The sequence below is a fragment of the Myxocyprinus asiaticus genome, chromosome 20, assembly GCF_019703515.2.
Source record: "Myxocyprinus asiaticus isolate MX2 ecotype Aquarium Trade chromosome 20, UBuf_Myxa_2, whole genome shotgun sequence".
In the NCBI taxonomy this organism is placed as follows: domain Eukaryota; kingdom Metazoa; phylum Chordata; class Actinopteri; order Cypriniformes; family Catostomidae; genus Myxocyprinus; species Myxocyprinus asiaticus.
Window position 1 is genome coordinate 18,556,654 of NC_059363.1, and position 26,725 is coordinate 18,583,378.

Here is a 26,725-nt window from a genome sequence, read left to right on the forward strand (position 1 = left end):
CTACCCAAAACGTTTGACCCAAGTTGAACAATTTAAAGGTAATGCTACTAAATACTAACAAAGTGTATGTAAACTTCTGACCCACTGGGAATGTGATGAAAGAAATAAAAGCTGAAATAAATCATTCTCTCTACTATTATTCTGACATTTCACATTCTTAAGATAAAGTAGTGACCCTAACTAGAGACTGACCGATATGGGGTTTTTGAGACCGATACGTTACCAATTTTAGAGGGGGAAAATTCACTGATTACCAATATGGTGGCCGATTTAGTTAATTTTTTAGCTGGTCTCACCACAAATTGGTGGTATTCTTTTGACTGGATTTGCTAGATCCCTGGCTTATCTTTGCTTTGCAGGTATTGCAGACAACTACATCATCATCTTTGGAGAAGTAGTCCCACACCTTACTGCCCATTCACGGTCACTTTTCACCCATCTGTAGGTGATAGAGGAAAGAACATTTAATTTAAGCTGGGTATTATTTAAATGTAGAGAATTTATCTTTAACTGATCCTATATTTTACGTATAAAATATTGATCTGAAAATTAACTAGTAACTATAGCTGCTAAAAAACAATTAATACAGTGAAAAAAGTACAATATCCCTCTGAAATGTAGTGGAATGGAAGTATAATGTAATAGAAAATGCCATGGTAATACCTTAAAGTAGCCAAACGCTGCGCTAAAACAAGTTACAAGCGGCTTTAAAATTAAATAATCGTCTGATCAGAAAATGTTAAAACGCAGATACATAAGCATGAGAACTTCACAGATGATCTTCAGTGTTTCTGATATCAACATGCATAGACACAGATGAGAAGCACACATATCGAAAGCTCCTTTATTACAGGTAATCCACTAAAATAATTGGTCATTCTGCTTGAGAGTTGCATTTGTGTTTAGATTAAATTCAGATGCATCTGGGAAAAACAGCGCACCACTTTTTTTGTCCTTTCTTTGTCTTTTCTGACTATGTTGTGCTTTAGTATCACGCAGTAACACAGTGACATAATTTGATGTATGTCGTCATGAAATCAGAGACCCTCCCCTTGAAATCCGAACACAAATGGTCACAGGAGACTCATTTAAGCGTGCAGGTGTAAACGGCGATGTCTTACCTGACCACTTGCGATCGGGTCACCTGAGACGCATCTTAATACAAGGTGTAAATGTGGTCCTTGAATCAGGCAGTGTGAAAGAACTGATTTGGGGAAAAGACTCAAACTTGAATATTAAATTTTAAAGTTAAATGAATATTTTTACTGCTGAGATTTACTATTAAAATATCTGTCTTTATGCCCTTGTATATGCATGAGTCATGACATAAGGAGAGGATGTAAAACTACTGCCATGGTCTGCTGAAAACATATGAGCAAATAAAAAGTGAATTAAAATCAATGCAGTATCAATGGTGGTAAAATACGGAAAGAATGTTCTGGCCCTATTCACAATGTTATCATGGACTGAATGTCTGTCTGTCTCTTTCTATCTTTCTGTCCCTAATAGATAATATTTTTGGAATATGAGTACTCTTTCCATTTTTGCTGAAGCTTTTGGTGTTGTCATATAAGGTACATAGCCTCTCTCACTAACTAACTCTCTCAGACTGCCATCTGTTTTTTTTTTTTTTTTTTTTGGATGCACCCAGTGTGTTTTTAAGAGGTGTTTAACAAAAGGGCTCGGTTTGTGTTTGGAGAGTCGTGCATATGGATCAGTGTTTGTGTTTGTCTATGGGAGAGACCCCACTGAATAGAGAGATGTTTATAGAGGAACAAATGCTGTGGAAAACTCAAACACACTGCTGCTATTCAAGATTTCCTCATTGTTTAAGGGGACAACATAAGTACTGTTGAAAACTGGCTTATCAAAACTTCAAGCACAGACTTTCTGGAGTTTTCTGGTGTGTGTGTGGCTGTAGATTATTTTAGACCGATATAGTGTGTGTTAATGTAACAGTGTTTTAGCAGACTGTAGTCTGGATGTGTGTCTGAGTGAGTGCAGCTGTCCATGGAAAATGCTTGCCCTCAGTCATCATGGTCACAAAATATTAAACAAAACCCTCACACATCAGTCCATGCCAGACATATCTGGAACATTCCGTGGCCCTCTTCTCCATCCACAGATGGGGGAGGTGAGAGAGAGAGAAGAGGAGGGGTAGGAAAACAAAAAGTAATAAAGTAGTAATAAATAAAGTTTTAATGAAAGCTCACCTGCTACTACTCTTCTTTTTCTCATCCTTTTTGTTTTCTTGTTGCTTTACCAGGGTTTGTGTGAAGAACTTGGTATTTGAGAGAATTGGTTAAAACTGTATACAAAAGCAGATGAGTAGAAAACAGACCCTGTGGAATCCACAACTGTGGATAACCTGCAGGCTGTCACAACAACAAAACTCATTTTACCAAGACTGATTGTAGCCTACGTTTTACCAATTTATTTAGGGTCCTATGATTTTTGTGATGCGGAAAACATGGATGGAATCACGGAATCCAGTCATAAAAACTGAATTAATGATAAAACGCGTAATGCCACAGAATTTGACACATCTGGGATAAAATGACTGTATGAATGCTTAATCAAATCAAATCAAATCACTTTTATTGTCACACAGCCATATACACAAGTGCAATGGTGTGTGAAATTCTTGGGTACAGTTCTGATCAACATAACAGTCGTGACAGTGATGAGACGTATACCAATTTACAATAAACATCAGATTAACACAACACAAATAAAGTCTAATATACACATAATTACACACAACACAATATACAAATAATAACATACACTGTACAGTATACAATACACACAATATAGATACACAATATTCAATAAAAAAAAAAGTATATATAGAATGTACAGTAGGTTGTATTGTACTGTATTGACATTCAGGCTGTCGGTTGATAGTAAGTTGTTAAGAGAGAATATAATATAATAATAATATAATTTATGACAGTCCGGTGTGAGATATAAGAGTAAGAGTAATAAAGTGCAGTGCTGATGTATTTTGATCGTGGTAGATCAAGAGTTCAAAAGTCTGATTGCTTGGGGGAAGAAGCTATCATGGAGTCGGCTGGTGCGGGTCCTGATGCTGCGATACCGCCTGCCTGATGGTAGCAGTGAGAACAGCCCATGGCTCGGGTGGCTGGAGTCTCTGATGATCCTCCGAGCTTTTTTCACACACCGCCTGGTATATATGTCCTGGAGGGAAGGAAGCTCACCTTCGATGATGTGTCTGGCAGTTCGCACCACCCTTTGCAGTGCTTTACGGTTGTGGGCTGTGCTATTGCCGTACCAGGCGGAGATGCAGCCAGTCAGGATTCTCTCTACAGTGCAGGTGTGGATGTGGCGGAGGATGTGGCGGTTCATTCCAAACTTCCTCAGCCGTCTCAGGAAGAAGAGGCGCTGATGAGCCTTCTTCACAACGACTTCAGTGTGGATGGACCATGTGAGTTCCTCAGTGATGTGGACACCCAGGAACTTGAAGCTGCTGACTCTCTCCACTGGTGCTCCATTGATGGTGATGGGACTGTCTTTTCTCCTGAAGTCCACCACAAGCTCCTTAGTCTTACTGACGTTGAAGGAGAGGTTGTGCTCCTGACACCAGTGTGTCAGAGTGTGCACCTCCTCTCTGTAGGCTGTTTCATCATTGTCAGTGATCAGACCTACCACCGTCGTGTCATCAGCAAACTTAATGATGGCATTGGAGCTATGTGTTGCCACACAGTCATGTGTGTACAAGGAATACAAGAGTGGGCTGAGAACACAGCCCTGTGGGGCTCCAGTGTTGAGGGTCAGTGATGAGATGTTGCTGCCTATTCTAACCACCTGGTGTCTGCTTGACAGGAAGTCCAGGATCCAGCTGCACAGCGAGCTGTTTAAGCCCAGAGCCCGGAGTTTCTCATCTAGCTTGGAGGGCACTATGGTGTAGAATGCTGAGCTGTAGTCTACAAACAGCATTCTCACATAAGTGTTCTTTTTTTCCAGGTGGGAGAGAGCAGTGTGTATTGTAGATGCAATGGCATCATCAGTGGAGCAGTTGTTGCGGTAAGCAAACTGCCATGAGTCTAGAGAGAGAGGCAGCACAGAGCAGATGTAATCTCTGATTAGTCTCTCAAAGCATTTGCTGATGATGGGGGTCAGAGCAACAGGACGCCAGTCATTTAAGCAAGTTATTTTTGATTGCTTTGGAACAGGCACAATGGTGGATGTTTTAAAGCATGTGGGGACTACAGACAAAGAGAGGGAAAGGTTGAAAATGTCCATAAAAACACCAGCCAGCTGGTTCGCGCACGCTCTGACGCGGCCCGGAATGCCATCTGGACCCGTGGCTTTGCGGATATTCACCCGTCGGAAGGATCGGGTTACATCCGCTACAGAGACGGAGAGTGAACTAACCTCTGTAGCTTCGGCCGCGAGAGCTCTCTCCACAAGGGTGGTGGTTATTTCCCTCGAAACGTGCATAAAAAGTATTTAGCTCATCCGGGAGAGAGGCAGCGGTGTTCATGGTGGAGTTTTTATTCCCTTTAAAGTCCGTGATGATGTTAATTCCCTGCCTCATGCTTCTAGAGTTGGTGGTGTTAAACTGTCCTTCAATCTTGTTCCTGTACTGGCGTTTTGCTGTTCTGATCTCCCAGTCCGTGTGATCAAAACAGTCTTGTAGCGTAGAGTCTGATTGGTCCGACCAGCACTGGATCGTTCTGAGAGTGCGTGCTTCCTGTTTCAGTTTCTGCCTGTAAGCGGGCAGAAGCAGAATGGAAGAGTGGTCCGATTTGCCAAATGGTGGGAGGGATTTGTAGCCATCCCGGAAGGGAGAGTAGCAATGGTCCAAAACCCGGTCCCCTCGTGTGTTGAAACTAATGTGCTGGTGGTATTTTGGTGCGACTGACTTGAAACTGGCTTTATTAAAGTCCCCGGTCACAATGAACGTGGCCTCAGGGTGTGCGGATTCCTGTTTGCTTATACTCCCGTACAGTTCCTTGAGTGCCCGGTCTGTGTTGGCTTGTGGGGCGATGTACACAGCAGAGATAATGACCACTGTGAATTCCCTCGGTAGCCAGAATGGTCGACACAGAAGCATGAGAAATTCCAGATCAGGAGAGCAGAAAGACTTGAGAGAATGTACGTTCCTCTGATCACACCAGGATTTGTTGATCATAAAACATACACCACCACCTCTGCTTTTACCTGAGAGGTCTTTCGCTCTGTCCGCTCGGTGCACGGAGAACCCCGCGGGTTCAATGGCTGAGTCTGGAATCTCCGCAGACATCCAAGTTTCCGTAAGGCAGATGATGCAGCAGTCTCTCGTTGGAAAGAGATCCGCGCTTTCAGCTTGCAGAGCTTGTTATCCAGAGACTGAACGTTTGCCAGTAGAATACTGGGTAGCGGGGGTCGATTTGCGCGGCGTCTTACTCTGAGAACGCCGGCTCTGTTTCCCCTTTTCCTCCTGCGTTTCCGCGGCCGTGCAGCCCAGACAAAGGGCTCTGCTTGCGTGTTTGTAAACAGCGGGTCGGCATTGAGGAATTTTAAGTCCGGTTTACGGTGTGTAATTGCTGAACCAATGTACCAAAAGTGTTTGTCTGTCGTAGACAATAAGGCAGACAACATCCAAGACAAAAAACATAAGAATTGTAAACAAAACAAACAAAACACTACCATGTTGTGTCGGAGCTCGTAACGCAGCATCCATACTCGGCGCCATCTTGAGTCCAAAAAATTTTTAAATAAAATTATGATATGCCCAAGTATAATGATGAAACCACAAGGCTGGGATGTAAATAAATAAATATACAATCTCCATATGGCGTGCGCATTAAAATGAGTGTGTGAAGCCGGCATTCATACTGATCGCATGCTCTTTGTGTGTAAGAGATGACAAACAGCAGAGTACTCATTTGCTGTAAAGCGTGCAGCACATGGAGTATATTTACTGTATTTAAATAAATCACAGCCTTTAGTGGTTTGATAAGCACATTAAGCATATAGTGAACTAAAATAGGGAAGCTGTCATCTTGGAACAAAACATACAAACTAAAAGTCCTTGATTCTGCTTGCTGCCAAAATAAAAGCTCAATTTACCCAGAAGCATGAAATTGAAGAAATTACAAAATAAATATATTACTAGAAATATATATATGTAGAGTGCTGTTGTTCTGAATAAAAATGTTCTTCAATGCTTTCATTAATACTGTGATTTCCCTTACTTTCGCCAATCTGCAGTGGAATTGCAATGCAGTAGTGGGGTTTCCCTGTTACATAAAACTTTACATTGGTGTGTATAAATGGGTATAGTTTATAGTCTGTGGTTTTTTTTTTTTTTTTTTTTCATTGTACTCCCAAAAATTTTGCATTTTTTCCGCTGTGTTGACTTATTGTTGGGCTCCATCCTATGACTTTTGTTATCCGGTCTGTTCAACGCACATGCACTCTTCAAACACCCATCAGAACGCCACTTGTGCGTTAAGCTCAGAGAGAGTGCTTGTTGTTAAACTGCTTCCTCTTAATCCCTTAAGGGGCTTAAGGAAATCAGCGTTCTAGTTTACATGACGTTGCAGAATGCCGCTTTCTGCAAAAACCCTGGAATAAACCATTTTCTTAAGTGTATGTAAACTTGGTTCTCTGACCCTGTGCAAAGTCCCTTTCAAAGCAAGTTAGTCCACTCGCGGCCATCTTTGGAATGCTCCCAGGCAGGCCGGGCAGTTGTTTTCAATGTAAACAAGCGGCATAAAAGTATTGATATTTACTTGAATAGGGAAAGACCGAAATCTCCAAAATGGTTGGTCAAGATTACGATCAGAGAACATATTTAAAATGAGCAAAGTCTGGCAATAATGATATCGTAAATTGTGCTTTAGCTTAGATCACGGAAAAAACGCTATTGTTCAGACTGGCCCAGCTAATGCGCATATGCATTCTCAAGTTGACTGAAAGGCAATGTTTTTGTATCAAAAGTGATTGTCTCTTTTACCTGTAAGATGGAACTTCCTTTTCTAAATCCACTGGGCAGTCTAATTTCTCTCATTCATTATAATACAAGTGGTCCGTCTCTGCCCTGTGAGATACACTGTTTCTGTTCCCCCCAACTGATGTGACTCTTACATTAAGCATCTTTCATTTAAGAGCTGCAGATCAGGAATCAATGAAACATCTTGAGTCATTTAATCTAGACTTTTACCTCACTGAATAAGTGTTTTATTTTTCTTTCGCAGAATAGCATCGGTTTATATTTGATTGAAAGATAAAGTGTGTAATGTTTTATGTTAAATAAAATTTACCACTATACTACAAACAAGAGAAGCACTCAAACTGAACATTGAGTCAATAGCAGATATACCTGCCACAAAGAGAACTGAACAGAGGTAAAGCTTTTGTTCACCACAGAGATAGAGAGAATGTGAAAAAGAGATATCAGCAGGGTAACTGAATGAGAGAGAGACCGAGAGAGAGATGAAAGAGAAAGGGAGAGAACTCCCTAGAAAAGTCTCCTATTCTTTAGTGGGCATTACAGTCTATGCTGCTGGATTAATTTCAACATGCAAATCCAGATAACATGAAAACTAACAATACACAGCTGAGGAAAAAGGCTTCACCTATCAGTGCTGCTCTTTGAATTTTATTACTCTTGAGTATGTGCTAAAATCCTTAATAGACCTATTATTGTGTAATAAATTTCTTGTATGGCACAGGATATATTTTGTTAAATGGTGCTTTCTCAATTTTATGATATCGTTCTCTCTAATAACAAGCAAATAATCAAGTGAACTTAACAAATAAAATGAAATATCAATGGCACAAAATGAAAATAAAATAAAATGAAAAAGTAATGCAGAGTAATAAAAGAAAATGGCAATTATCAGAATTTTAAAAGTTAAAGGAATATTCCGGGTTCAATACAAGTTAAGCTCAATCGACATCATTTGTGGCATAATGTTGATTACCACAAAAATGTATTTCGACTTGTCCCTCCTTTTCCTGAAAAAAGCAAAAATCTGTGCTACTGTGAGGCACTTACAATGGAAGTGAATATGGCCAATAAACGTGATTGTGGCCAATTTTTGGAGGGGTTAGAGCCAGAAATCTCAAGCTTATAATTTTATAAAACTTACATTAATTCTTCAAACTCATGTATTATTTGAGCTGTAAAATTGTTTAAATTGACATTTTTGCAGTCATTTTGGGGTTTTAGGGTTTGTTGGCATTGCATTGTCATGGCAACGAAGTTGTAAACTTGGCTATAACTTTACACAGAAAATATTAGTAAGTGATTTTATCACAATAAAATCATATTGTTTACATCCTCTGGCTATGCTTTTGAAAAGTGAGTTTTACCATTCTGAAATTGCCCAATTCACTGTGTGAGGTGCCCACTCTAAACGAGATTTTTGCTGTTGCTTTTTTTTTTTTTTAAGAAAAGGAGGGGCAAGACAACATTTCTTTTTGTGGTAATCAATATTATGCCACAAATGATGGTGTAATTACATCATGATGGCGCCGCGGATGGCCGCCTCGGTGTGGAGTGCTTCTATTGTTTTGTTATTTTTGTTAGTTTGTCCTGTGTTTAGTAATCTTTTTTCAGTCAGTTTTACCAGAGACGAACTGCTGAATATTTGACAGCATACACCAGTCAATATTTTCCTGGATTTTGAATATTCGGACGTTTTGTTTGACATTCTAGTCGGCGGCGCGGCTGTGTTGTTTAAACGCGCTGTGAGACGCAGGCGAGGGAGACGAGCCGGTGCGCTGGTCAGGCTCCGTTGGCACGGCTTTCGAACAATGCTGCCAAGCATTCATCTAGCAAATCTCCGCTCTCTCCCTAACAAAACGGACGAACTACATCTCCTCACCCGCATAAACAAGGACTTTTCAAACTCTGCTGCCTTGTGCTTCACAAAAACCTGGCTGAGTGAATCCATTACGGACAGTGCGTTACATCTGCCGGGCTTTCAGCTGTTCAGAGCGGATCGCAACGCGGAGTTAACGGGGAAAACGAGAGGCGGTGGAACATGCTTTTACATCAATGAAAGTTGGTGTACAGATGTAACAACGTTAAAGAGGATGTGCTGTCCTAATTTGGAAGCGCTCTTTATTAACTGTAAGCTTTTCTACTCACCGCGGGAGTTTTCCTCGTTTATTCTGGTGAGTGTGTTTATCGCACCAAACGCGTGTTTGAACACAGCGCTGCAACAGCTGACTGATCAAATCACAGACATGGAACAACAATACCCGGACTCAGTTATTATTATTCTTGGGGATTTTAACAAAGCAAACCTCACAAGTGAACTGCCCAAATACAAACAGCACATTACATGCCCAACCAGAGACAGAAATATATTGGATCACTGCTACACAACAATAAAGGATGCTTATCGCTCTGTTCCTAGAGCAGCTTTGGGACTATCTGATCACTGTCTGGTTCATCTTCTTCCAACCTACAGACAGAAATTAAAATCTACTAAGCCTGTATTAAGGACTGTAAAGAGATGGACCAACGAAGCAGAGCTGGAACTACAAGCCTGCTTTGACTGCACTGATTGGAGTGTTTTGAGGCTGCAGACACCAATCTGGACGAGCTCACAGATACTGTTACATCATATATCAGTTTTTGTGAGGATAAGTGCATTCCTACTAGGACTTATTTAACATTTAACAACAACAAACCATGGTTTACAGCGGAACTCAGGCAGCTTCGTCAGGCCAAAGAGGATGCGTACAGAGGTGGGGATAAAGTCTTGTACAATCAGGCCAGGAACACACTGAATAAGGCAATCAGAGTGCCTAAAAAAAGATACTCTGAGAAGCCGAAAAACAAGTTTTCCGCTAACGACCCTGCATCACTGTGGAGTGGCATGAAACAACTTATGAATTACAGGACTCCTGCCCACAACCCTGTGGTGGACCAACAACTGGCTGACGACCTGAATGTGTTCTACTGTAGATTTGAAAGGCCCAGTCTCACACCCCACACCCACTCTGACCTTCACTTCACACAAACACCAACACCTCCTGCAACCCCCCTCCTGCTACTCAACCTGCACTTAAGATCTGTGAAGATGATGTGAGCCGCGTCTTTCAACTACAAAGGATAAGGAAAGCACAGGGCCCAGATGGCGTTTCACCTGTATGTCTTAGATCCTGTGCTAACCAGCTGGCCCCCATCTTCACACAGATCTTCAATAGATCACTGGAGCAGTGTGAAGTCCCATGCTGCTTCAAACGTTCCACTATCATCCCCATCCCAAAGAAACCAAAAATCACAGGACTTAATGACTACAGACCTGTCGCCCTGACGTCTGTGGTCATGAAATCATTTGAGAGACTGGTGTTGGCCCACCTGAAGAACATCACTGGACCCTTTCTAGATCCCCTTCAATTTGCTTATCGAGCAAACAGGTCTATGGATGGTGCAGTCAACATGGGATTGCATCATATCCTGCAACATCTGGACAGACCAGGGACATATGCAAGAATCCTTTTTGTGGACTTCAGTTCGGCTTTCAACACCATTATCCCAGCTATACTCCAGAATAAATTACACCAACTCTCTGTTCCCTTGTCTATCTGGCAATGGATTACCAGCTTTCTGATGGACAGGCAGCAGCTTGTGAGACAGGGGAAACTCACTTCCAGCACCTGTACAATCAACACTGGTGCCCCCCAGGGATGTGTGCTCTCCCCACTACTCTTCTCCCTCTACACCAATGACTGCATCGCCAAGGACCCCTCTGTCAAGCTCCTGAAGTTTGCAGATGACACTACTGTCATCGGCCTCATCTGAGATAACGATGAGTCTGCATACAGAAGGGAGGTTGAACAGTTGGCTGTCTGGTGCAGTCAAAACAACCTTGAGCTGAACATGCTCAAAACGGTGGAGATGATTGTAGAACACCCCAACACTGATCCCCCTCACCATTCTAAACAGCACTGTGGCAGCAGTGGAGTCTTTCAGGTTCCTGGGCACTACCATCTCACAGGACCTGAAGTGGGAGACACACATTGACTCCACTGTGAAAAAGGCCCAGCAGAGGTTATACTTTCTTTACCAGTTGAGGAAATTCAACCTGCCACAGGAGCTGCTGATACAGTTCTATTCAGCAGTCATTGAGTCTGTCCTCTGCACTTCAATAACTGTCTGGTTTGGTTCAGCTACGAAATCGGATATCGGAAGACTACAAAGGACAGTTCGGACTGCTGAGATGATTATTGATTGCCCCCTGACCCCCCTTCAAGAACTATACACTTCCTGAGTGAGGAAAAAGGCTGGAAAAATCACTCTGGACCCCACTCACCCTGCCCACTACCTTTTTGAACTGTTGCCTTCTGGCCAACGCTTCAGAGCTCTGAGCACCAGAACCGTCAGGCACAGGAACAGTTTTTTTCCCTCAGACTATCCATCTCATGAACAGTTAAATTGCCCCATTGAGCAATAACTATGTGCAGTACACAGTTTAGTCTTTTTTATATTTATCCAACACATCCAACCTCCTCTGCCATTTCATTCCTCTGAGAAAAAAAAACAAAAAAACATTTGCACTGTACATAACAGATTTGTATTTACACTGTACATAACAGATTGTATTAGATTTGCAGTACCCATGTGTATGTGTGTACGCAAGTATGTGTGTCTGTACGTATGTGTATAATTTTTTTTATTTTTTATTTTTTTATTATCTATGTCTTCCTGCTGTTTTTATATTGTTTTTGTATTGTTGTACACTGGACACCTCCTGTCACCAAGACAAAGTCCTTGTATGTGTAAGCATACTTGGCAATAAAGCTCATTCTGATTCTGATTCTGAAATGCTGTCGATTGAGCTTAATTTGTATTGAACCCGGAACATTCCTTTAAGTAAGGCTAAACGTGCTAATAACAACTTCTCATAGTGAAAGCATGACTCTATTTACATTTTTGCAAAACTTGTTAAATGTATCTCCAGGTACAATTCTGTGCAGTTTCCAGGTGAAATGAACACCAGAAGCGCTAAAACAACTGCGTTTTATTCACTTTCACTCAAATCATGATTTTAATGGCTGATTATGACTTTATAAATACTTATTTTTTTCTCTCTATTACTCAGACCCAGCTCAAATGCATCTTTTGCAAAACGATACATTTTAATGCTTTTATTACAGACCCACCTACATATATACACTTATTCCAACATGAATAGCTTACACGGTAGCTCACCTTGTAGAGCGTTGGTCTTGGAGTCGGAGGACCGAGATTCAAGTCCAGCTATGAGCTCAAGCTGACACGTGACATAACAGAGTCATAGAAACGACATGAAAAGATGTGGTTTCTTTAGAGTGTTTATGTGGAAAAGGAGGGGTGAGAGCAAGAACACATGAAGGCTAGTTGTTAGAGCTCACATTGAGTGTGGTATTCAGTAGAGAGAGGAGGAGCGGGGTGGGCTCATTTAGGGAAATATGGTGATATCTCTACTGTGGAATTCATGTCTTTCAAGAAATGTTCACAGACACACTTGCTCACTGAAGATTTAAGATTCCAAACCTTTTAGTGGCATGATGGGTGTACATTGCCAAAACTTTCATTGACATACATTCATAACAAACATGCGTCACAGTTATAATTGATCCTATGTACAAACAAGTTTATATTCAGGATTGTACATGCTCAGGACTTTTAGGATCTTGTGTTCTTCATGGTGGTATTGAAATGACACACACACAGAGACAGTGTGTAATACTGTAAAATGTTGTCTCTCCACCTATTCATTGGGTTATCATAGGGCCGTTGTTCTGGAAATGGCAGACACATTTTTAAGTCCGGGGTCAGCTCACCCTTCTGCTATTAATGTCTGTTTTGTATGTGTGTTGAAAGCAGGACTGAAGTGAATCTCAGTCTTTAAGCCAAATAAATAACATGGAGATTATGATTGTTTAGCATTCTTTCTTGTGATTGCAAAATGTTCACTTTTGGAATTTTAGAAGATATTGAGCTATTTACATTGGAACTCACTGGAATGATGACAGTTTTGGTGATTTTAATGATTTTTTAATATGTATTTCTCTGTCTCTCTCTCTCAGGCGGGCAGTGATGGTGAGAGTATTGGGAATTGTCCATTTTCTCAGCGTCTCTTCATGATCCTGTGGCTGAAGGGTGTGGTCTTCAATGTCACTACTGTGGACCTGAAGAGGTGTGTGCTTTGTGGTCAACAGAGCTGTTAGGGAGATTCTAAAGGACTGCAGTTAGGGATTATTGCAGTACATAACAAAATTTTATATAATTTGGTGGTAAAGAGGGTAAGGGCCATGATAACTGAAAGAATGATAAACTTCATGTATAGAGAACCTTTCATATAAGAGGTTACTAGCTAAAAATTTGAACATATTTACCTGTATGCAAATTCCTTTACCTAGAAAACCCTCTAAGAAGCTTGACACTGAGAAACGCTCTCAGGCTAAGAGATTGGTGTTTCTCAACTGGTGGATCGCAACCCAAAATTGGGTCGCAGGTCTATTCGGACTGGGTTGTGGACAGCAGGGAAAGAACAATGCCATGGTTCTCCCATTGAAGATTTTTCAGCGGCCGCCCAAGTGATAGCCTATTTAGGACTGCCAAGGCAAATGTAATGATAATCTCTCATTCAGCTAAAGGCTTCTCATCTGCACTGCAATATTTTCGCAGCGCGATTTAAAGCTTCCACGCGAGTGTGACTGAACCAGCTCGCGCTAATGAGCTGCTCTGCTCTGCTCTCTGGTGCGCGCACGACAGCCGGGCCTCCCTCAATAATGTGGCGCACAGACCTCAAAACTGATGTGTCCAATTTAAATTCTAGTGAGACTTTTCTAGTTTAAAGCGTTCCGGAGGAAGTCATGTCAAATCTCTCAAACACAGTGTTGTATAAAGTATCCATTTGTCATACTTGAGTAAAAGTAAAGATACCTTCATGGAAAAAGTTAAAGTAGCTCATGAGAAAAGGACTTAAGTAAAAGTATTAAAGTAACTGATGTTAAATTTACATAAGTATTGCATAAATTATGGAACAGTTCATTAAAGCCATGGCAACTTATTTGATTGGTGGTGCTCATCATTTACTCGCCCTCAAGCCATCCCAGATCTGTATGACTTTCTTTCATCTGCGGAACACATACAAAGATTTTAGAAGTATATTTAATCTCTATAAGTTAATTAAATGCAAGTGAATGGTGATCAGATATTTCAAGCTACAAAAAGCACATTAAGGTAGCAAAAAGTTATCCATACTACTACAGTGGTTAAATCCATGTCTTCTGAAGCAATTCAGTTGGTTTTGGGTGAAAACAAACCAAATTGTAACTCATTTTCACTGTATATCTTGCCATTGCAATCTCTAGGCACAATCATGATTTCAAGCTTGATTTCACTTTCTAGTGCTTGATGCATGCACAGAGCCCTAGGTGGCGCTATAGGAAGTGGAATCTAACTTGAAATCCTGATTGCCAAGAAGACTGCTAATGTCAAAATTTATAGTAAAAAAAGGAGTTATATTTTGGTCTATTCTAACCCAAAAACCAATTTGATCCGTTCAGAAGACGTTGATGAAACCACTGGAGTCTTATGGATTACTCTTATGCTGCATTTATGTGCTTTTTGGAGCTTTATAGGTCTGGCCATAATTCACTTACATCGAATTGATCTACATAACAGCAATATTCTTCTGAAAATCTTTTTTTTTTGTTTGTGGTCTGCAGAAAAAAAAATTAAAATCATACACATCTTGGATCGAATGAGTGTGAGAAAATTATGAGAGTTTTCATTTTTAAAGGAACCATCCCTTTAATGGTACATTCAAGTCACATCAGAATTTATAGGATTATGGGGCTAATAAGCAACCACCCAGAACACCCCGGCAACTGCATAGCAATGTGCTGAAACGCAGTTAAAACAACTTAACAGCATAGCAACAACCTGACAACCACCTAGAACACCCTGTCTACTGCAAAGCAATGAGCAAAAAACACAGAAAACAACTTGGCAACAGCATAGTAACAACCTGGCAACCACATACTGTAGCAATGCGCCAAAACACATAGAGATCACCTTGATAACTGCATAGCATGCCCTAGCAACCATCCAGAAAACCCTAGTTACCATATACTGTAGCATAAATGTGCTACAAAGCAAATATAACACTTTAGCAACCACCAGAAAACTAGTTTTGCTTTGGCAAATACCATTCACATCTTCATAAAATATAAAAATAAATATTGTTGGACATTTTCATGAGTGCTGTTAATTATTCATACACATCATATCTTGTTTAAATGTAAAATGTAAACGCATGTGTTTGACTTTTATATGAACAGGTCTCCTGGAAAGGCGGGAGACTGATCGCACATAACTTCATTATTTCACAGCTTTCATAATGTTTAAGCCTAAACTTATCAATTTAATTAGTCGAAGAAAAAAATTATTAACTCACATGAGCAGTTTCTTGTCCTCCCCAGTGGAGACAGATGACGGAACGCACTTCGCTTGTGATTTTGATTGAGATTCGTGATTTGCAAAACGAATCATTCAGACTGCTTCTTGAATCTTTTTGTTCAGTTCAAAGGAATCAAATGTAAATGATTCGACTCAAATGATTCTTTCAACAAATCACACATCACTATCGCCGATCTGCATACATTTTGCACGTACTGCTGTTACTTTATTTTATTTTTTTAGGTGTTCAGTTGCAAAAGTAACGAAAGGGTCTGGAGAAATTTATTGGAGTAAAAGTATCAATTTTCTCTTCAAAATGTAGTAAAGTGAAAGTCCAAAGAAATATTTATACTCAAGTACAAATATTAAAAAACTGTACTTAAGTACAATAATGAAGTATTTGTACTTTTTTACTATACACCTCTGCTCAAACAGTAGGCAGACCCGACATGCCAAACAGCACTGATGAGGAAAAGAGCAACACTGTTTTTTTTATTTTTTTTTATTAAACTTCATCACCTGTACAAAATTGTTTCATGATTTTACATGAGTAAAATTAACTGTTATATTTTGACAAAATGTCATAGTTTCATATTAAATAATCTAAAGGTAGAATCTATAAGACCTCATATTTATATCAACAGTGGCAATTGTAGTTAAAGTTTCAAAATGTATTTCAGCAAGTTTTTTTTTTCATACATACTATAATTTATTATTATTATTATTACTATTATTTAAGACTAGCTACATTGACCTAACCATGGTAGCCTAATGAGGAGCCTTTCCTCTTGTGTAATATGTATGTTCTATTTGAATGATGTTTGAAATTAGGAAACATGAATGGGCTCATATAAATAAATATTATCTTAAATTGTTAAAATGGGGGAGAGAAAACTTCCTGTCACTTTTGTTGTTGACATCAACATCAAAAATGTCACGATGCATACCCTTATACTTGAAACCTTGAACAAAACAAGATAAAAGGAAATGCGACCGACAGCGCTTCCATCCTCGTGCAGTTCGGCAGCAGTGAACTTGGAGAAGAGGACAATGACGACGCCTTATCTCTCACGGCTTCAGACACTGTCAGCTTGTCCGCATCATTAGAGGACGCTGCTTCTCCCCCCCTAAAAGGCGGAGACCGTTCTTCGACGGTGGATGCGGAGCTTGTCCGCATTCTCACTAAGGCTATAGACGAGCTGGAGCTCGAATGGTCACCTCCGTTAGAGCCAACTTGTTCTCGGTTTTTTGCCGGGTCGCCAAACTAAGACCACCCCGCATAGACCTGGCCCATTTTTTCCTGAGGGCCACGCTGAACTCTCCAAATCGTGGAGTTCACCATACTCGGCGAGGCTGCCCCTCTCCAATACAGCAGCTTTTACATCCGTCAACTGCAGAGACCAAATGGGATATAGCTTGCTTCCCCCGTTGAACAGGCGGTAGCAGCCAACTTATGTCCCTCGACTCAAGCTGGCTTGAGATCCCGCCCACTGCTCCCGTCTAAGTCATGCCGGCTTACTTAGGCACTAGTGGGACACGCCTATAATATAGTTGGGCAAGCTGGTGCCGCCTTGTACATGATGGCAGTGCTCCAGGTCTACCAGGCCAAAATTCTTTAAAAACAAAAATGGATGAATCCGGTCCCGATCCGACCATGTTCATAGAACTTTGCATCGCGACCACAATGCCGCGCTGACTAAAGCCCCCTTTGAAACGATCGAGACTATCGATCTGTGTTCTCTTTCCTTTAAAACAGCTCTCTTACTTACCCTGGCATCCGTTAAGAGGGTGAGTGATCTGCGGGCATTCTCAACACACAGCTCCTGTTTGGAATTCGGTCCGAGCGAATCTAGAGCCTTGCCGAGACCGAAAAAGTTATATTCCCAAAGTGCTCTCTACCCCCCTTTAAGGTGCAGGTAGTCACTTTACAAGCCTTTTACCCCCCCCCCCCCCCGCCCCCGCCCTTCCAGTCAGAAGAGAAACGCGCTTCCATACGCTCTGTCTAGTCAGAGCGCTACACACCTATGTGTCCCGCACGAGCCAGTTTAGACAAACGGACCAGCTTTTTGTCTGTTTCAGAGGTCGCTCGAAAGGCATGCCAGTCTCAAAGCAGAGACTGTCACATTGGATTGTCGACACTATAACACTGGCATACAAATCTCAGGGAACCCAATGTCCTATTGGCATTAAGGCTCACTCAACGAGAGGTATGGCCACCTCTTGGGCATGGGAAAATTGTGTTTCCATACAAGAAATCTGCCTGGCAGCAGGTTGGGCTTCACCCAGCACCTTTGCACGATTTTATAACATTGACGTGCATTCGGTGACTTCACAGTTATTGTCTGTGCAGCAGCATTAATTCATTGTGTTCTAAGGTCCGCTTCGAGAACTCAATGAATTCACTTTGTTTCCAGACCGCATATGCTTGTGCAACAATGCAAGACTCGGCCCTTCATGTTAAGCGCCGTCATACTTCGTTTATACTGCCTAATTACACTACATGCAGTATCTCATGTCTCGGCTGTGCTTTAGACATTCGAATGTAAAGCAGTGCCACACTTGGGCCATACCGCTTGAATATATATTTACTGTTTCCCACACAAATACATTAATATACTTGTGTCTCGGTCAAGCCTTAGACACTCATTCTCTGGTCAAAAGATAGATATGCACTGTGTTTCCCTTTGTGGAACTCAGCTGTTTCACTACCGGACTGTGCACCTGGCTGTGCTCTACTAGGTCCGCTTGGAGCCCTCTTAAAGGCAAAGCATCCCACTACTGAGCGATGCGAATGTGCTTGTTACCTCGCCCCCTCAGAACTGTCAGGGTGAGATTTATTTATTTATATGCTTACTATAAGCTAAGCTTTGTATCTTTATGACACAATCTCATGTCCTGCCCATGATGTAAGTGACCGAAATCAAAAGGGAATGTCTCCGTTACGTATGTAACCTCGGTTCCCTGAGACGTAGGGAACGAGACATCACGTAGCTAGCCGTCGCTACCGGATCTCACTATTAGGTGGCTCAGCTGCCGCTTTCAGTCGATAAATTCTGACTGATGGCGTTATGCCGCCCGCTTATATAGAAAGCTCCTCGTGCTCATTGTCATTGGCTGAGCGGACACGAACACCATTGACTCAGTTCAGTTGCATCTGAATTGGCGTGATCCAATAGGAGTTCAGAAATCGGAGAAAAGGAGTTTTTCCCATAAGTGTCAGCGATGTGATGTCTCGTTCCCTACATCTCAGGGAACCGAGGTTACATATGTAACCGGAGATGTTTTCTTTTGTTCGTTTGTTTTTTTTTGTTCCTTATTTCGTTCTTTATTCTAAACACACATTCTCTCTGCCCCTTTTCTCTCCCACTTACCCTTTCCTCGTGCCACAGCGAGGGATAGGGTGCTCCTTGTGTTCATGCCAGAGGTGTGAGGTCATTTCCTGTTGTTGTGGTTGGTAAGATCAGAGTGTTCCTGTCTGCAGGGCCACATGGGAGATAAACCCTCTCTTTTCCTGAACCCACATGTGTGTTGAGCTTTCACTGCAGGTCACATTGCCTGTAGCCTTAATTCAAAAACTTTTCTATTGATAGGTTGTGTAACTGTGCCACACAAACATCTATCCTATTTACTCAAATACTCTTGGCAGCTCTGTGTAAGAGTGGGTATGTGAGTGTGTGTGTTTGGCTTGGAGGGCTTTGGAAAACCCCTGTATAGTGAGGATTGTGTGTGTGTTCCCTGAGGGTATCTCATCACCCTGCATTCTAAAGAAAAGCAATTCATAAAATGGCCTCGGCCATGCTGGCTTCCTGTTATAGTTTTCTGTAAAAAACATTTCTACAGACAGTCTTCATGGGTGTGGTCTCATGTCAGATTTGAGAGGTTGATTTTCAATCTGAACTTATTTGTTGAGATCAGTTGTACGGTCATCGCTTTTCAATCAGTAGTTAATTATTAAAGGTGTAATGTAATTGTGCCACTGGTGCAGGGGTGCTTATTAAGACAACTACTGGTCGAGGTCATTAACAGTTCAAAAAGGAAAGCGAGTAGAGAGAGAGTACACAAATAAGGATAATTTTAAAGATCGCTTTTCATTTCCTAATTTCAGCTCCCCCGTGTGTGGATTTTCAAAACGTAGGATGGTAGGGGAAATCTCATTCATATTTATGAGGAAAGCTCTACCTGATTGGTAAGGGGTAGAGTTTACCCTTTCTCCAACCACTCAGGTAGTGCTTTCCTAATAAATATTACTGAATCGTCCAATACAAGGTCAGTTTTCCTCATGAATATAAATGACTCTTCCCCTGCTATCCTACATTTCAGAAATTCACACCACCGCGCTCCTGCATGATGGTCAAATACAACTGAAAATGCCTGTCTTGGCGAGCTATCAATCGAAACACTGTCAGTTCTGTCTAAAGTTAACATAAACACCGATCTTTGTATCAAAATATCAGATCTGTGCATTAGGACTTAATGTCTATGTTGTTAAATATATCAGTTATTAAGTATTTACTAGAATAACTGATACTGCTGTTAGAAACTTTAAGTATTGTTTTCTTAATTTGTTTCTTTTTTTATTAAAAAAAGTTCTTGGTTCTTATTTTTTTGAGAACTTGAAACAATGTTTACCTAATAAAAAAACTAGTTAGAATTAGTAGTAGTTTTGGTATCGAGAATTGTCCAATTTCTCTGGTATTGGTGGCAACTACTGACATTTTAGTATTGTGACAACACTGCCTGCATAGTAGATCTGGCTATAATAGCATTATGAAAAGTTGATCTCATGCCACAGAAGTGTGAGCACCCCTACACTAGTGTGACCAAATGCTCAAACAGACAAGCGTTTTGATAGCGTCACAGTGTTAACACTTTTCAGGGAAATTAACCAGCAAATAGTTAACTCATACTGGGTTTCCACAAACTTGGAAAACCTGGAAATATCAGGGAATTTTAAAATAGTTTTCCAGGCCTAGAAAGGTCATGGAAATTTAAATAGCAATATGAATTTTTCTAGTTATTCTCTGCTCTACACAACAGAATATCCAGTGAAAAATTGTAAAAATATTTTATACTGAAACGTGCTTGCAAGCCATAGTGATGTTTGATTTGTGATTTATTATTATTATTTTTTTTTAATATTTTCTTAATTTCAGTGAATTGGTTGAACCAGATCACAAATTGGTATGAACGATTCATTGCAAGTTTTGAATGATTTAAAAAAAATCTTTATTTTGTAATTGCAAATGACTGTAAAGGTCATGGAAAATTCATTTACATGCATTGCTCAAAAAGTGTGGGAACAATGCTTAGTTGTCTTTGTATTTTGAGTTAAGAGAGGTGCAAATATGTAAACAAAAAAATATGCCTCACCTACACTAATGTTTATAACACGGGTCTCTTGAATGCTCTATTCTGTCTGATCAATGGTGCCATCTAGCAGTCTGATATTTCTGAGTAACAACCACACATTCAGGGGTTAAGTGATATCAAACCGGTCATCTTTCCTGCTTTTCGGATCACTGTGCCATCTCTACAAGGAAGCTAACTCAAGTCAATGTTTAATGTGCATTTATTTATGTATTTGGCAAGTAGTCTTGTAATAAGCTGGATACTGAGCAGTCAGATGGTCATTATTTACAAAATTAACACCAACAGAAATCCAGCACAAATTGGAGGTGGAATTCAGCTGTTCAGCAAATTATTTTTATCTATTTTTCTCACAAAATTTCAACACATTGTTTTTGGTTAGTAGCCATGTAATAAGCAGAAATAATTTACAGTCAGCTTATTGCAAAATAAACAACCGGATGAGTGTACATTATTCCTTACTTGTTATAATGTTACTTAACAATGTTTTTCTTCTTTGTAGAAAACCAGCTGATCTGCAGAATCTGGCCCCAGGAACTCACCCTCCCTTCATCACCTTTAATGGAGAAGTCAAGACAGATGTCAACAAGATTGAAGAGTTCCTAGAGGACGTTCTCTGCCCTCCAAAGTGAGTGAAAGTGTGTGTTTGTGAATTTGAGTGTCTCCAACTATACTACCACATGCCTGTCAGTCGCAATGTCAAAAGGTTAAGGGCCACATATCAAACGTTAAGAATTTATTTGACTGATATTGTGTGTGTGTGTGTGTGTGTGTGCGTGCGCGCACGCATTCAGATACTCCAAACTTAGTGCCAGGCACCCAGAGTCCAACACTGCAGGCATGGATATATTCGCCAAGTTTTCTGCTTTCATCAAAAACTCCAAACCTGATGCCAACGAAGGTAAGCAAGATTTCATTCTCGTATGACACTTCAAAAGACCAAGTGTACATTCATGAGCCTGAGTGTACATTTGTTCATTGGAATAATCTTATGCTTGATAAGCTCAGTTTAAATGCATATAAATAGTTCTTATTGCTCGTGTATGAGATATTAGACTTTGTTATGGTTGCTATGCCTCATCTTATGTTGTGTATGAAAACAGTGTTGCCACTAATTTAGATAACACAGGCCTGGGATCCAGTGGCTCTTTTGCATGCTTTAGTGCTGCAGGGAGGCCTACAATTTGATAGCTGGATCAGCTCTCAGAGTAAATACTGTAACTGTTAGCATTAAAGGGTAAGTTCACCCAAAAATGTCCTCACACTCAAGTTGTTCTAAACTTATTTGACTTTGTTCCATGGAAATGTTAGCCAGAATGTTAAGGACTGACTGGCTCAGTCACCATTTTCTTTCATTGAGTCTTTTTTACCATACAATGAAAGTGAATGATGATTGGTGCTGTCAGTCCCTAACACCCTGCCATTTGTGTTCCACAGAAGAAAGGAAGTCACACAGGTTTGGAACAACATGAGGGTGAGCAAATTATGTTGGAATTTTCATGTTTTAATGAACTATCCCTTTAAGTAAATTGTTGGGTGAAATAAGTGATTAAACCATTTTAATTAATGGTGTGTCATGTAAAACTGGCCTTAGTATGATGTATGCTAGGAATTTGCCTTGATGCAATACTGCACAATCTCAAAGACTCCCCAGCTCAGTAATACTTTAACAGTGACCCTGAACATAAACTAACTTCAAAAGTCTCCACCCTAGTGAAATGTTGACTGAGGGTGATAACTGTCTCTCCATTCCAGCTGGATTCTGTCAACATTATCTCAGTGCTAGCAGACAGTGCTGTCTAAGGGAGAAATCACTGGGTCAAAAAAATACCGCATTTTAGTTTGCATTCCTGAGGGTTTTATTTGATATTTTTAGACTTATCCGTTTAGGGATAAACGGATATAACCGTTTAATAAACAGTGGTTTGATATTAGAATGTGAGGTGTGGGACTTTTCCCTATAGTGAAAGTGCAACCAAACACTAAAGTTCTGACACTTTCTGCCTCTAGAGGACAGATGACTGATCTACTGCATGATGAGACTAATGTAATTTAGAAGTGTTTTCAAACTTGAGTCGTCTTTAAAAGAACTCCAGATCCCTTTACAATAGCAAAGAAGACTATATTACTGAACATAGATCACAAAAAAAAAAAAAACTGGTCTCTTTCTCACCAGATCACTTGGTACATTAGAGGGGTTCATAAATAAAAATTCTGTCATCATTTGCTCACTCATGTTGTTCGAAAACCATATGACTTTATTCTTAGACAAAAGAGATTTTAGGTCTGTCACAATTATTAAATAATTGTCTGATCGATTGAGATAACTGCGATTATTGTGCACTTTAAATTTCAATTCACCTTTTACAATTTCACATTTTACTGTCCAAATAAGGGAATTTTAAATAAATATGGAAGTGCTACAACTATGTGTTTTTGTCTCATTTTCTTGTGTTATTGCATTATGTGGGCACTACAAATGAACTCTGACCGTCTCACTGGACTCAGAGTAGCTCCTGAAGAATGTTGTGGGTTTATACATCCAGTGGTAATGACAAGCAGTGACAGAGGAGATGTCCGCTTACTCGATTTATGTGGAGATGATAGAATAAAGCGGGTTCTCAACGGGGGCGTACAAAGGATGCCAGGGGGTGCTGAGAGCAAATTAGTAGAGAGGGGGGCATTAAGTTACAAATGGGGGGTGTTTATCAGTCATAATTAAATCTATCATCAAGTTCCTCCTTTGCATTAAAATGTTTATCTAGACTTAGAGTATATAAATTTGTTCTCAATTATACGAATTGGTACGCATTTGTACCACGGTTCATCTGATTATGAAGTCTAGCGACGCATTTGACGTATTTGGTTTAGCAGCGTCAGATGGGACAACCTCGGCTAATGCACTTGTATGGCTCTGCAGATAGATACGGCTCAATTGACAGAGCAGCGCGAGCCCAAAGCTCGTAAAGCTCAAGCTCTTAAACTTGCAGCTTGGCAAGAATCAGTGAGAAGCCATTTGAATTCGGCACAGAATTCTACATCACCACCCTTGAATTTACTATAGTAACACTAACTGTACTTTAGGCAGAAATAGATTGATAATAAATATTGTCATATCACTACTTCAGCTGTATTAAATTAGTCATAGACTACGTTAGGGGAGTGAGGGAATATAATACATTTTTGTTACAACTTATATATGTTTTGTATTTATTGTTTTTACATGTGTTTAGTGTCCACTTTCAAATTATGTCACACAATTTGGGGGGGCGGTGGCGTTTGGGGCATTCATCATAAAAAGGTTGAGAACCACTGGAATAAAGAAACAGTTTTTCAAATATACACAGAATCGCAAAGGTCTTCCTTTTATGAAAAAAAAAAGAGACATAAATAATGTGTGAAAGTGAAGAATTTAGGACAGACATATTTTACTATTGTATACTATAGGAATATAATATAATAGCTATTCAAGTTGGCTGAGTTCCAGAAACAATAGTGTAAATGTAAAATGGACAAAGACTACAAGACCTCAAAGAGAGACATATTATAAGATAAGCTGTAAGCGATTTACACCATTCTGGAATTTCCGCACATTGAGCCATTGACTTAGCCACGCCCCCTCTTTCCAAAAGCCCGCACTCCAAAGATACCAAATGAGCTTTATAGAGCACAATAGTGCCCACCCACTTTTTCAGCCATCTGGATTCCGGAATTATTTTTCCCATTCATTTTTCCCAAAGACTTTAAAAAAAAAAAAAAATCAATTTAAAGAGTTGTAAAGCATGAACCAATCCAGCCAGCAGCGAGGTGAATCGTAACATTACAGTCTTTGTTTTATTTGAAAATCCAACAAAAAGACAAAAGGTATAAGTCTGTGTACTTACTGTCTTTCATGAGGGCATGGACTACAATCCCATGAAGCATTGCGAATGATGTAATCAAATATAAAACTATGAAAATGTGTGAAACCATTGATTTTAATTGTTGATTAAGTATAGAAACAATATAGTTTATTGCAAAACATTCTGATAAGCATAAATATATAAGTAGTTTGAGAGTGCACTGAGATCGACTCGTTTGTGTCATTCAGAGTGCGTTATGGGAGTGGGCGGTCACTTCTGTTCTTATTTCGCTGGCTTTGTTTGCCATGGTTCTCTAATTGGTGGATTATTCTCTGCTGGACCATGGTTAATGTACACTGGTGAGCCAAAACATTATGACCACCTGCCTAATATGCTGTTGGTCCTCCGTGTGCTGCCAAAACAGCACCGACCCGCTGAGGCATGAAAGCTACAGGACCCCTGAAGGTGTCCTGTAGTATCTGGCACCAAGATATTAGCAGCAGGTCCTTCAAGTCCTGTAAGTTGCGAAGTGGAGCAGCTGTGTATCAGACTTGTTGGTCCAGCACATCCCACAGATGCACAATCGGATTGAGATCTGGGGAATGTGGAGGCCAGGGCAACACCTTGAACTCTCCATCATGTTCCTCAAACCATTCCCGAACAATGTGTGCAGTGTGGCAGGGCACATTATCCTGCTAAATGAGGCCACTGCCATCAGGGAATACCATTGCCATGAAGGGGTGTACCTGGTCTGCAACAATGTTTAGGTAGGTAGTACGTGTCAAATTGACATCCACATGAATGGCCGGACCCAGGGTTTCCCAGCAGAACATTGCCCAGAGCATCACACTCCCTCCACCAGCTTGTCGTCTCCCCACGGTGCATCCTGGTGCCATCACTTCCCTGATCCAGTCGTCTGGCTATAACAATTTGGCCCTTGTCAAAGTCACTCAGGTCATTTACTCCTGCCCATTTCTCCTGCATCCAACACGTTGTCTTCGAGAACTGATTGTTCACTTACCAACTAATCTACCCAGACCTTGACATGTGCCCTTGTTAGGAGATGATCAATGTTATTCGCTTCACCTAAGATTGGTCATAATGTTTTGGCTCATCAGTGTAGTTGTTCAACAGGAATTCCGCTATTAAAGATGATTTTTAATCAATGAAGTCGATAAACAACCTTGGAGTTCACTGTAGGTCTGTCTTTAAAGGTTTATAAGTTAGTGTTGAAAGTAAATTTGTCTATGAAACAAATTAATAGGATTTTTACTTCCGGAACCAGACTGTTGTGCTCTATTGAGACTGACACAGAGCAAAAGCGGTTGTCAGAAACAACAGCAGCAAAATAACGCCCTCAACTGACAACTGTTATGAGCAACATACCATAAAAATGACATTAAAGGGTTAGTTCACCCAAAAATGAAAATTCTCTCATCACTTACTCACCCTCATGCCATCCCAGATGTGTAGATGTAAGATTTAGCAGCATTTCTCAGCTCTGTAGGTCCATACAATGCAAGTGAATGGGTGCCAACAATTTGAAGCTCCAAAAGCCACATAAGGGCAATATAAAAGTACTCCAGATGACTCTGGTGGTTAAATCCATATCTTCTGAAGCAATATGATAGGTGTGGGTGAGAAACGGATCAATATTTAAGTGCTTTTTTTTTTTTTGAGCATTCATATTCTTCGTGCATATCCAAAGTATTTGGAGCTTCAAAATTTGGCACCCATTCAGTTGCATTGTGAGGACCAACAGAGCTGAAATATTTTTCTAAAAATCTTCATTTGTGTTCTGCAGAGGAAAGAAAGTCATACACATCTGGGATGGCATGAGGGTGATGAGAGAATTTTCATTTTGAACTATCCTTTTAAGATGATTGACAGGCAGAAAGTATCAGAGACCGTGGCCCGCAGACACATTTTTGTTTGCTGTTTACAGAGTCTCTAGAGCTGTCACAGAGACTGGTGAGATATCTCAGGACACTTATTTCATTAATATCTTTCAGAGAGTAGGAACATTTTTGCAAACCTCTCCATGACAAAATCACTTCCAGCACCTTTAAGTATTTGGAAATATTTGAATTTG

General features: G+C 40.4%; 2 protein-coding genes across 2 annotated transcripts in view; one reads left to right on the forward strand and one right to left on the reverse strand.

Annotated features, from left to right (window-relative positions):
• Positions 1 to 26,725, reverse strand: part of LOC127411583 (reticulon-4-interacting protein 1 homolog, mitochondrial-like) — a 180,361-nt gene that overhangs the window by 62,821 nt on the left and 90,815 nt on the right. The gene's annotated exons all lie outside the window — the stretch shown is intronic.
• LOC127411586 (chloride intracellular channel protein 4-like) overlaps positions 1 to 26,725 on the forward strand; it is a 67,587-nt gene that overhangs the window by 32,554 nt on the left and 8,308 nt on the right. Inside the window, exons 2-4 of the mRNA XM_051647283.1 lie at positions 13,045 to 13,154; positions 21,294 to 21,419; positions 21,586 to 21,692. Of these exons, the coding sequence (XP_051503243.1) occupies positions 13,045 to 13,154; positions 21,294 to 21,419; positions 21,586 to 21,692 (343 nt within the window). The remainder of the gene's footprint in view (positions 1 to 13,044; positions 13,155 to 21,293; positions 21,420 to 21,585; positions 21,693 to 26,725) is intronic.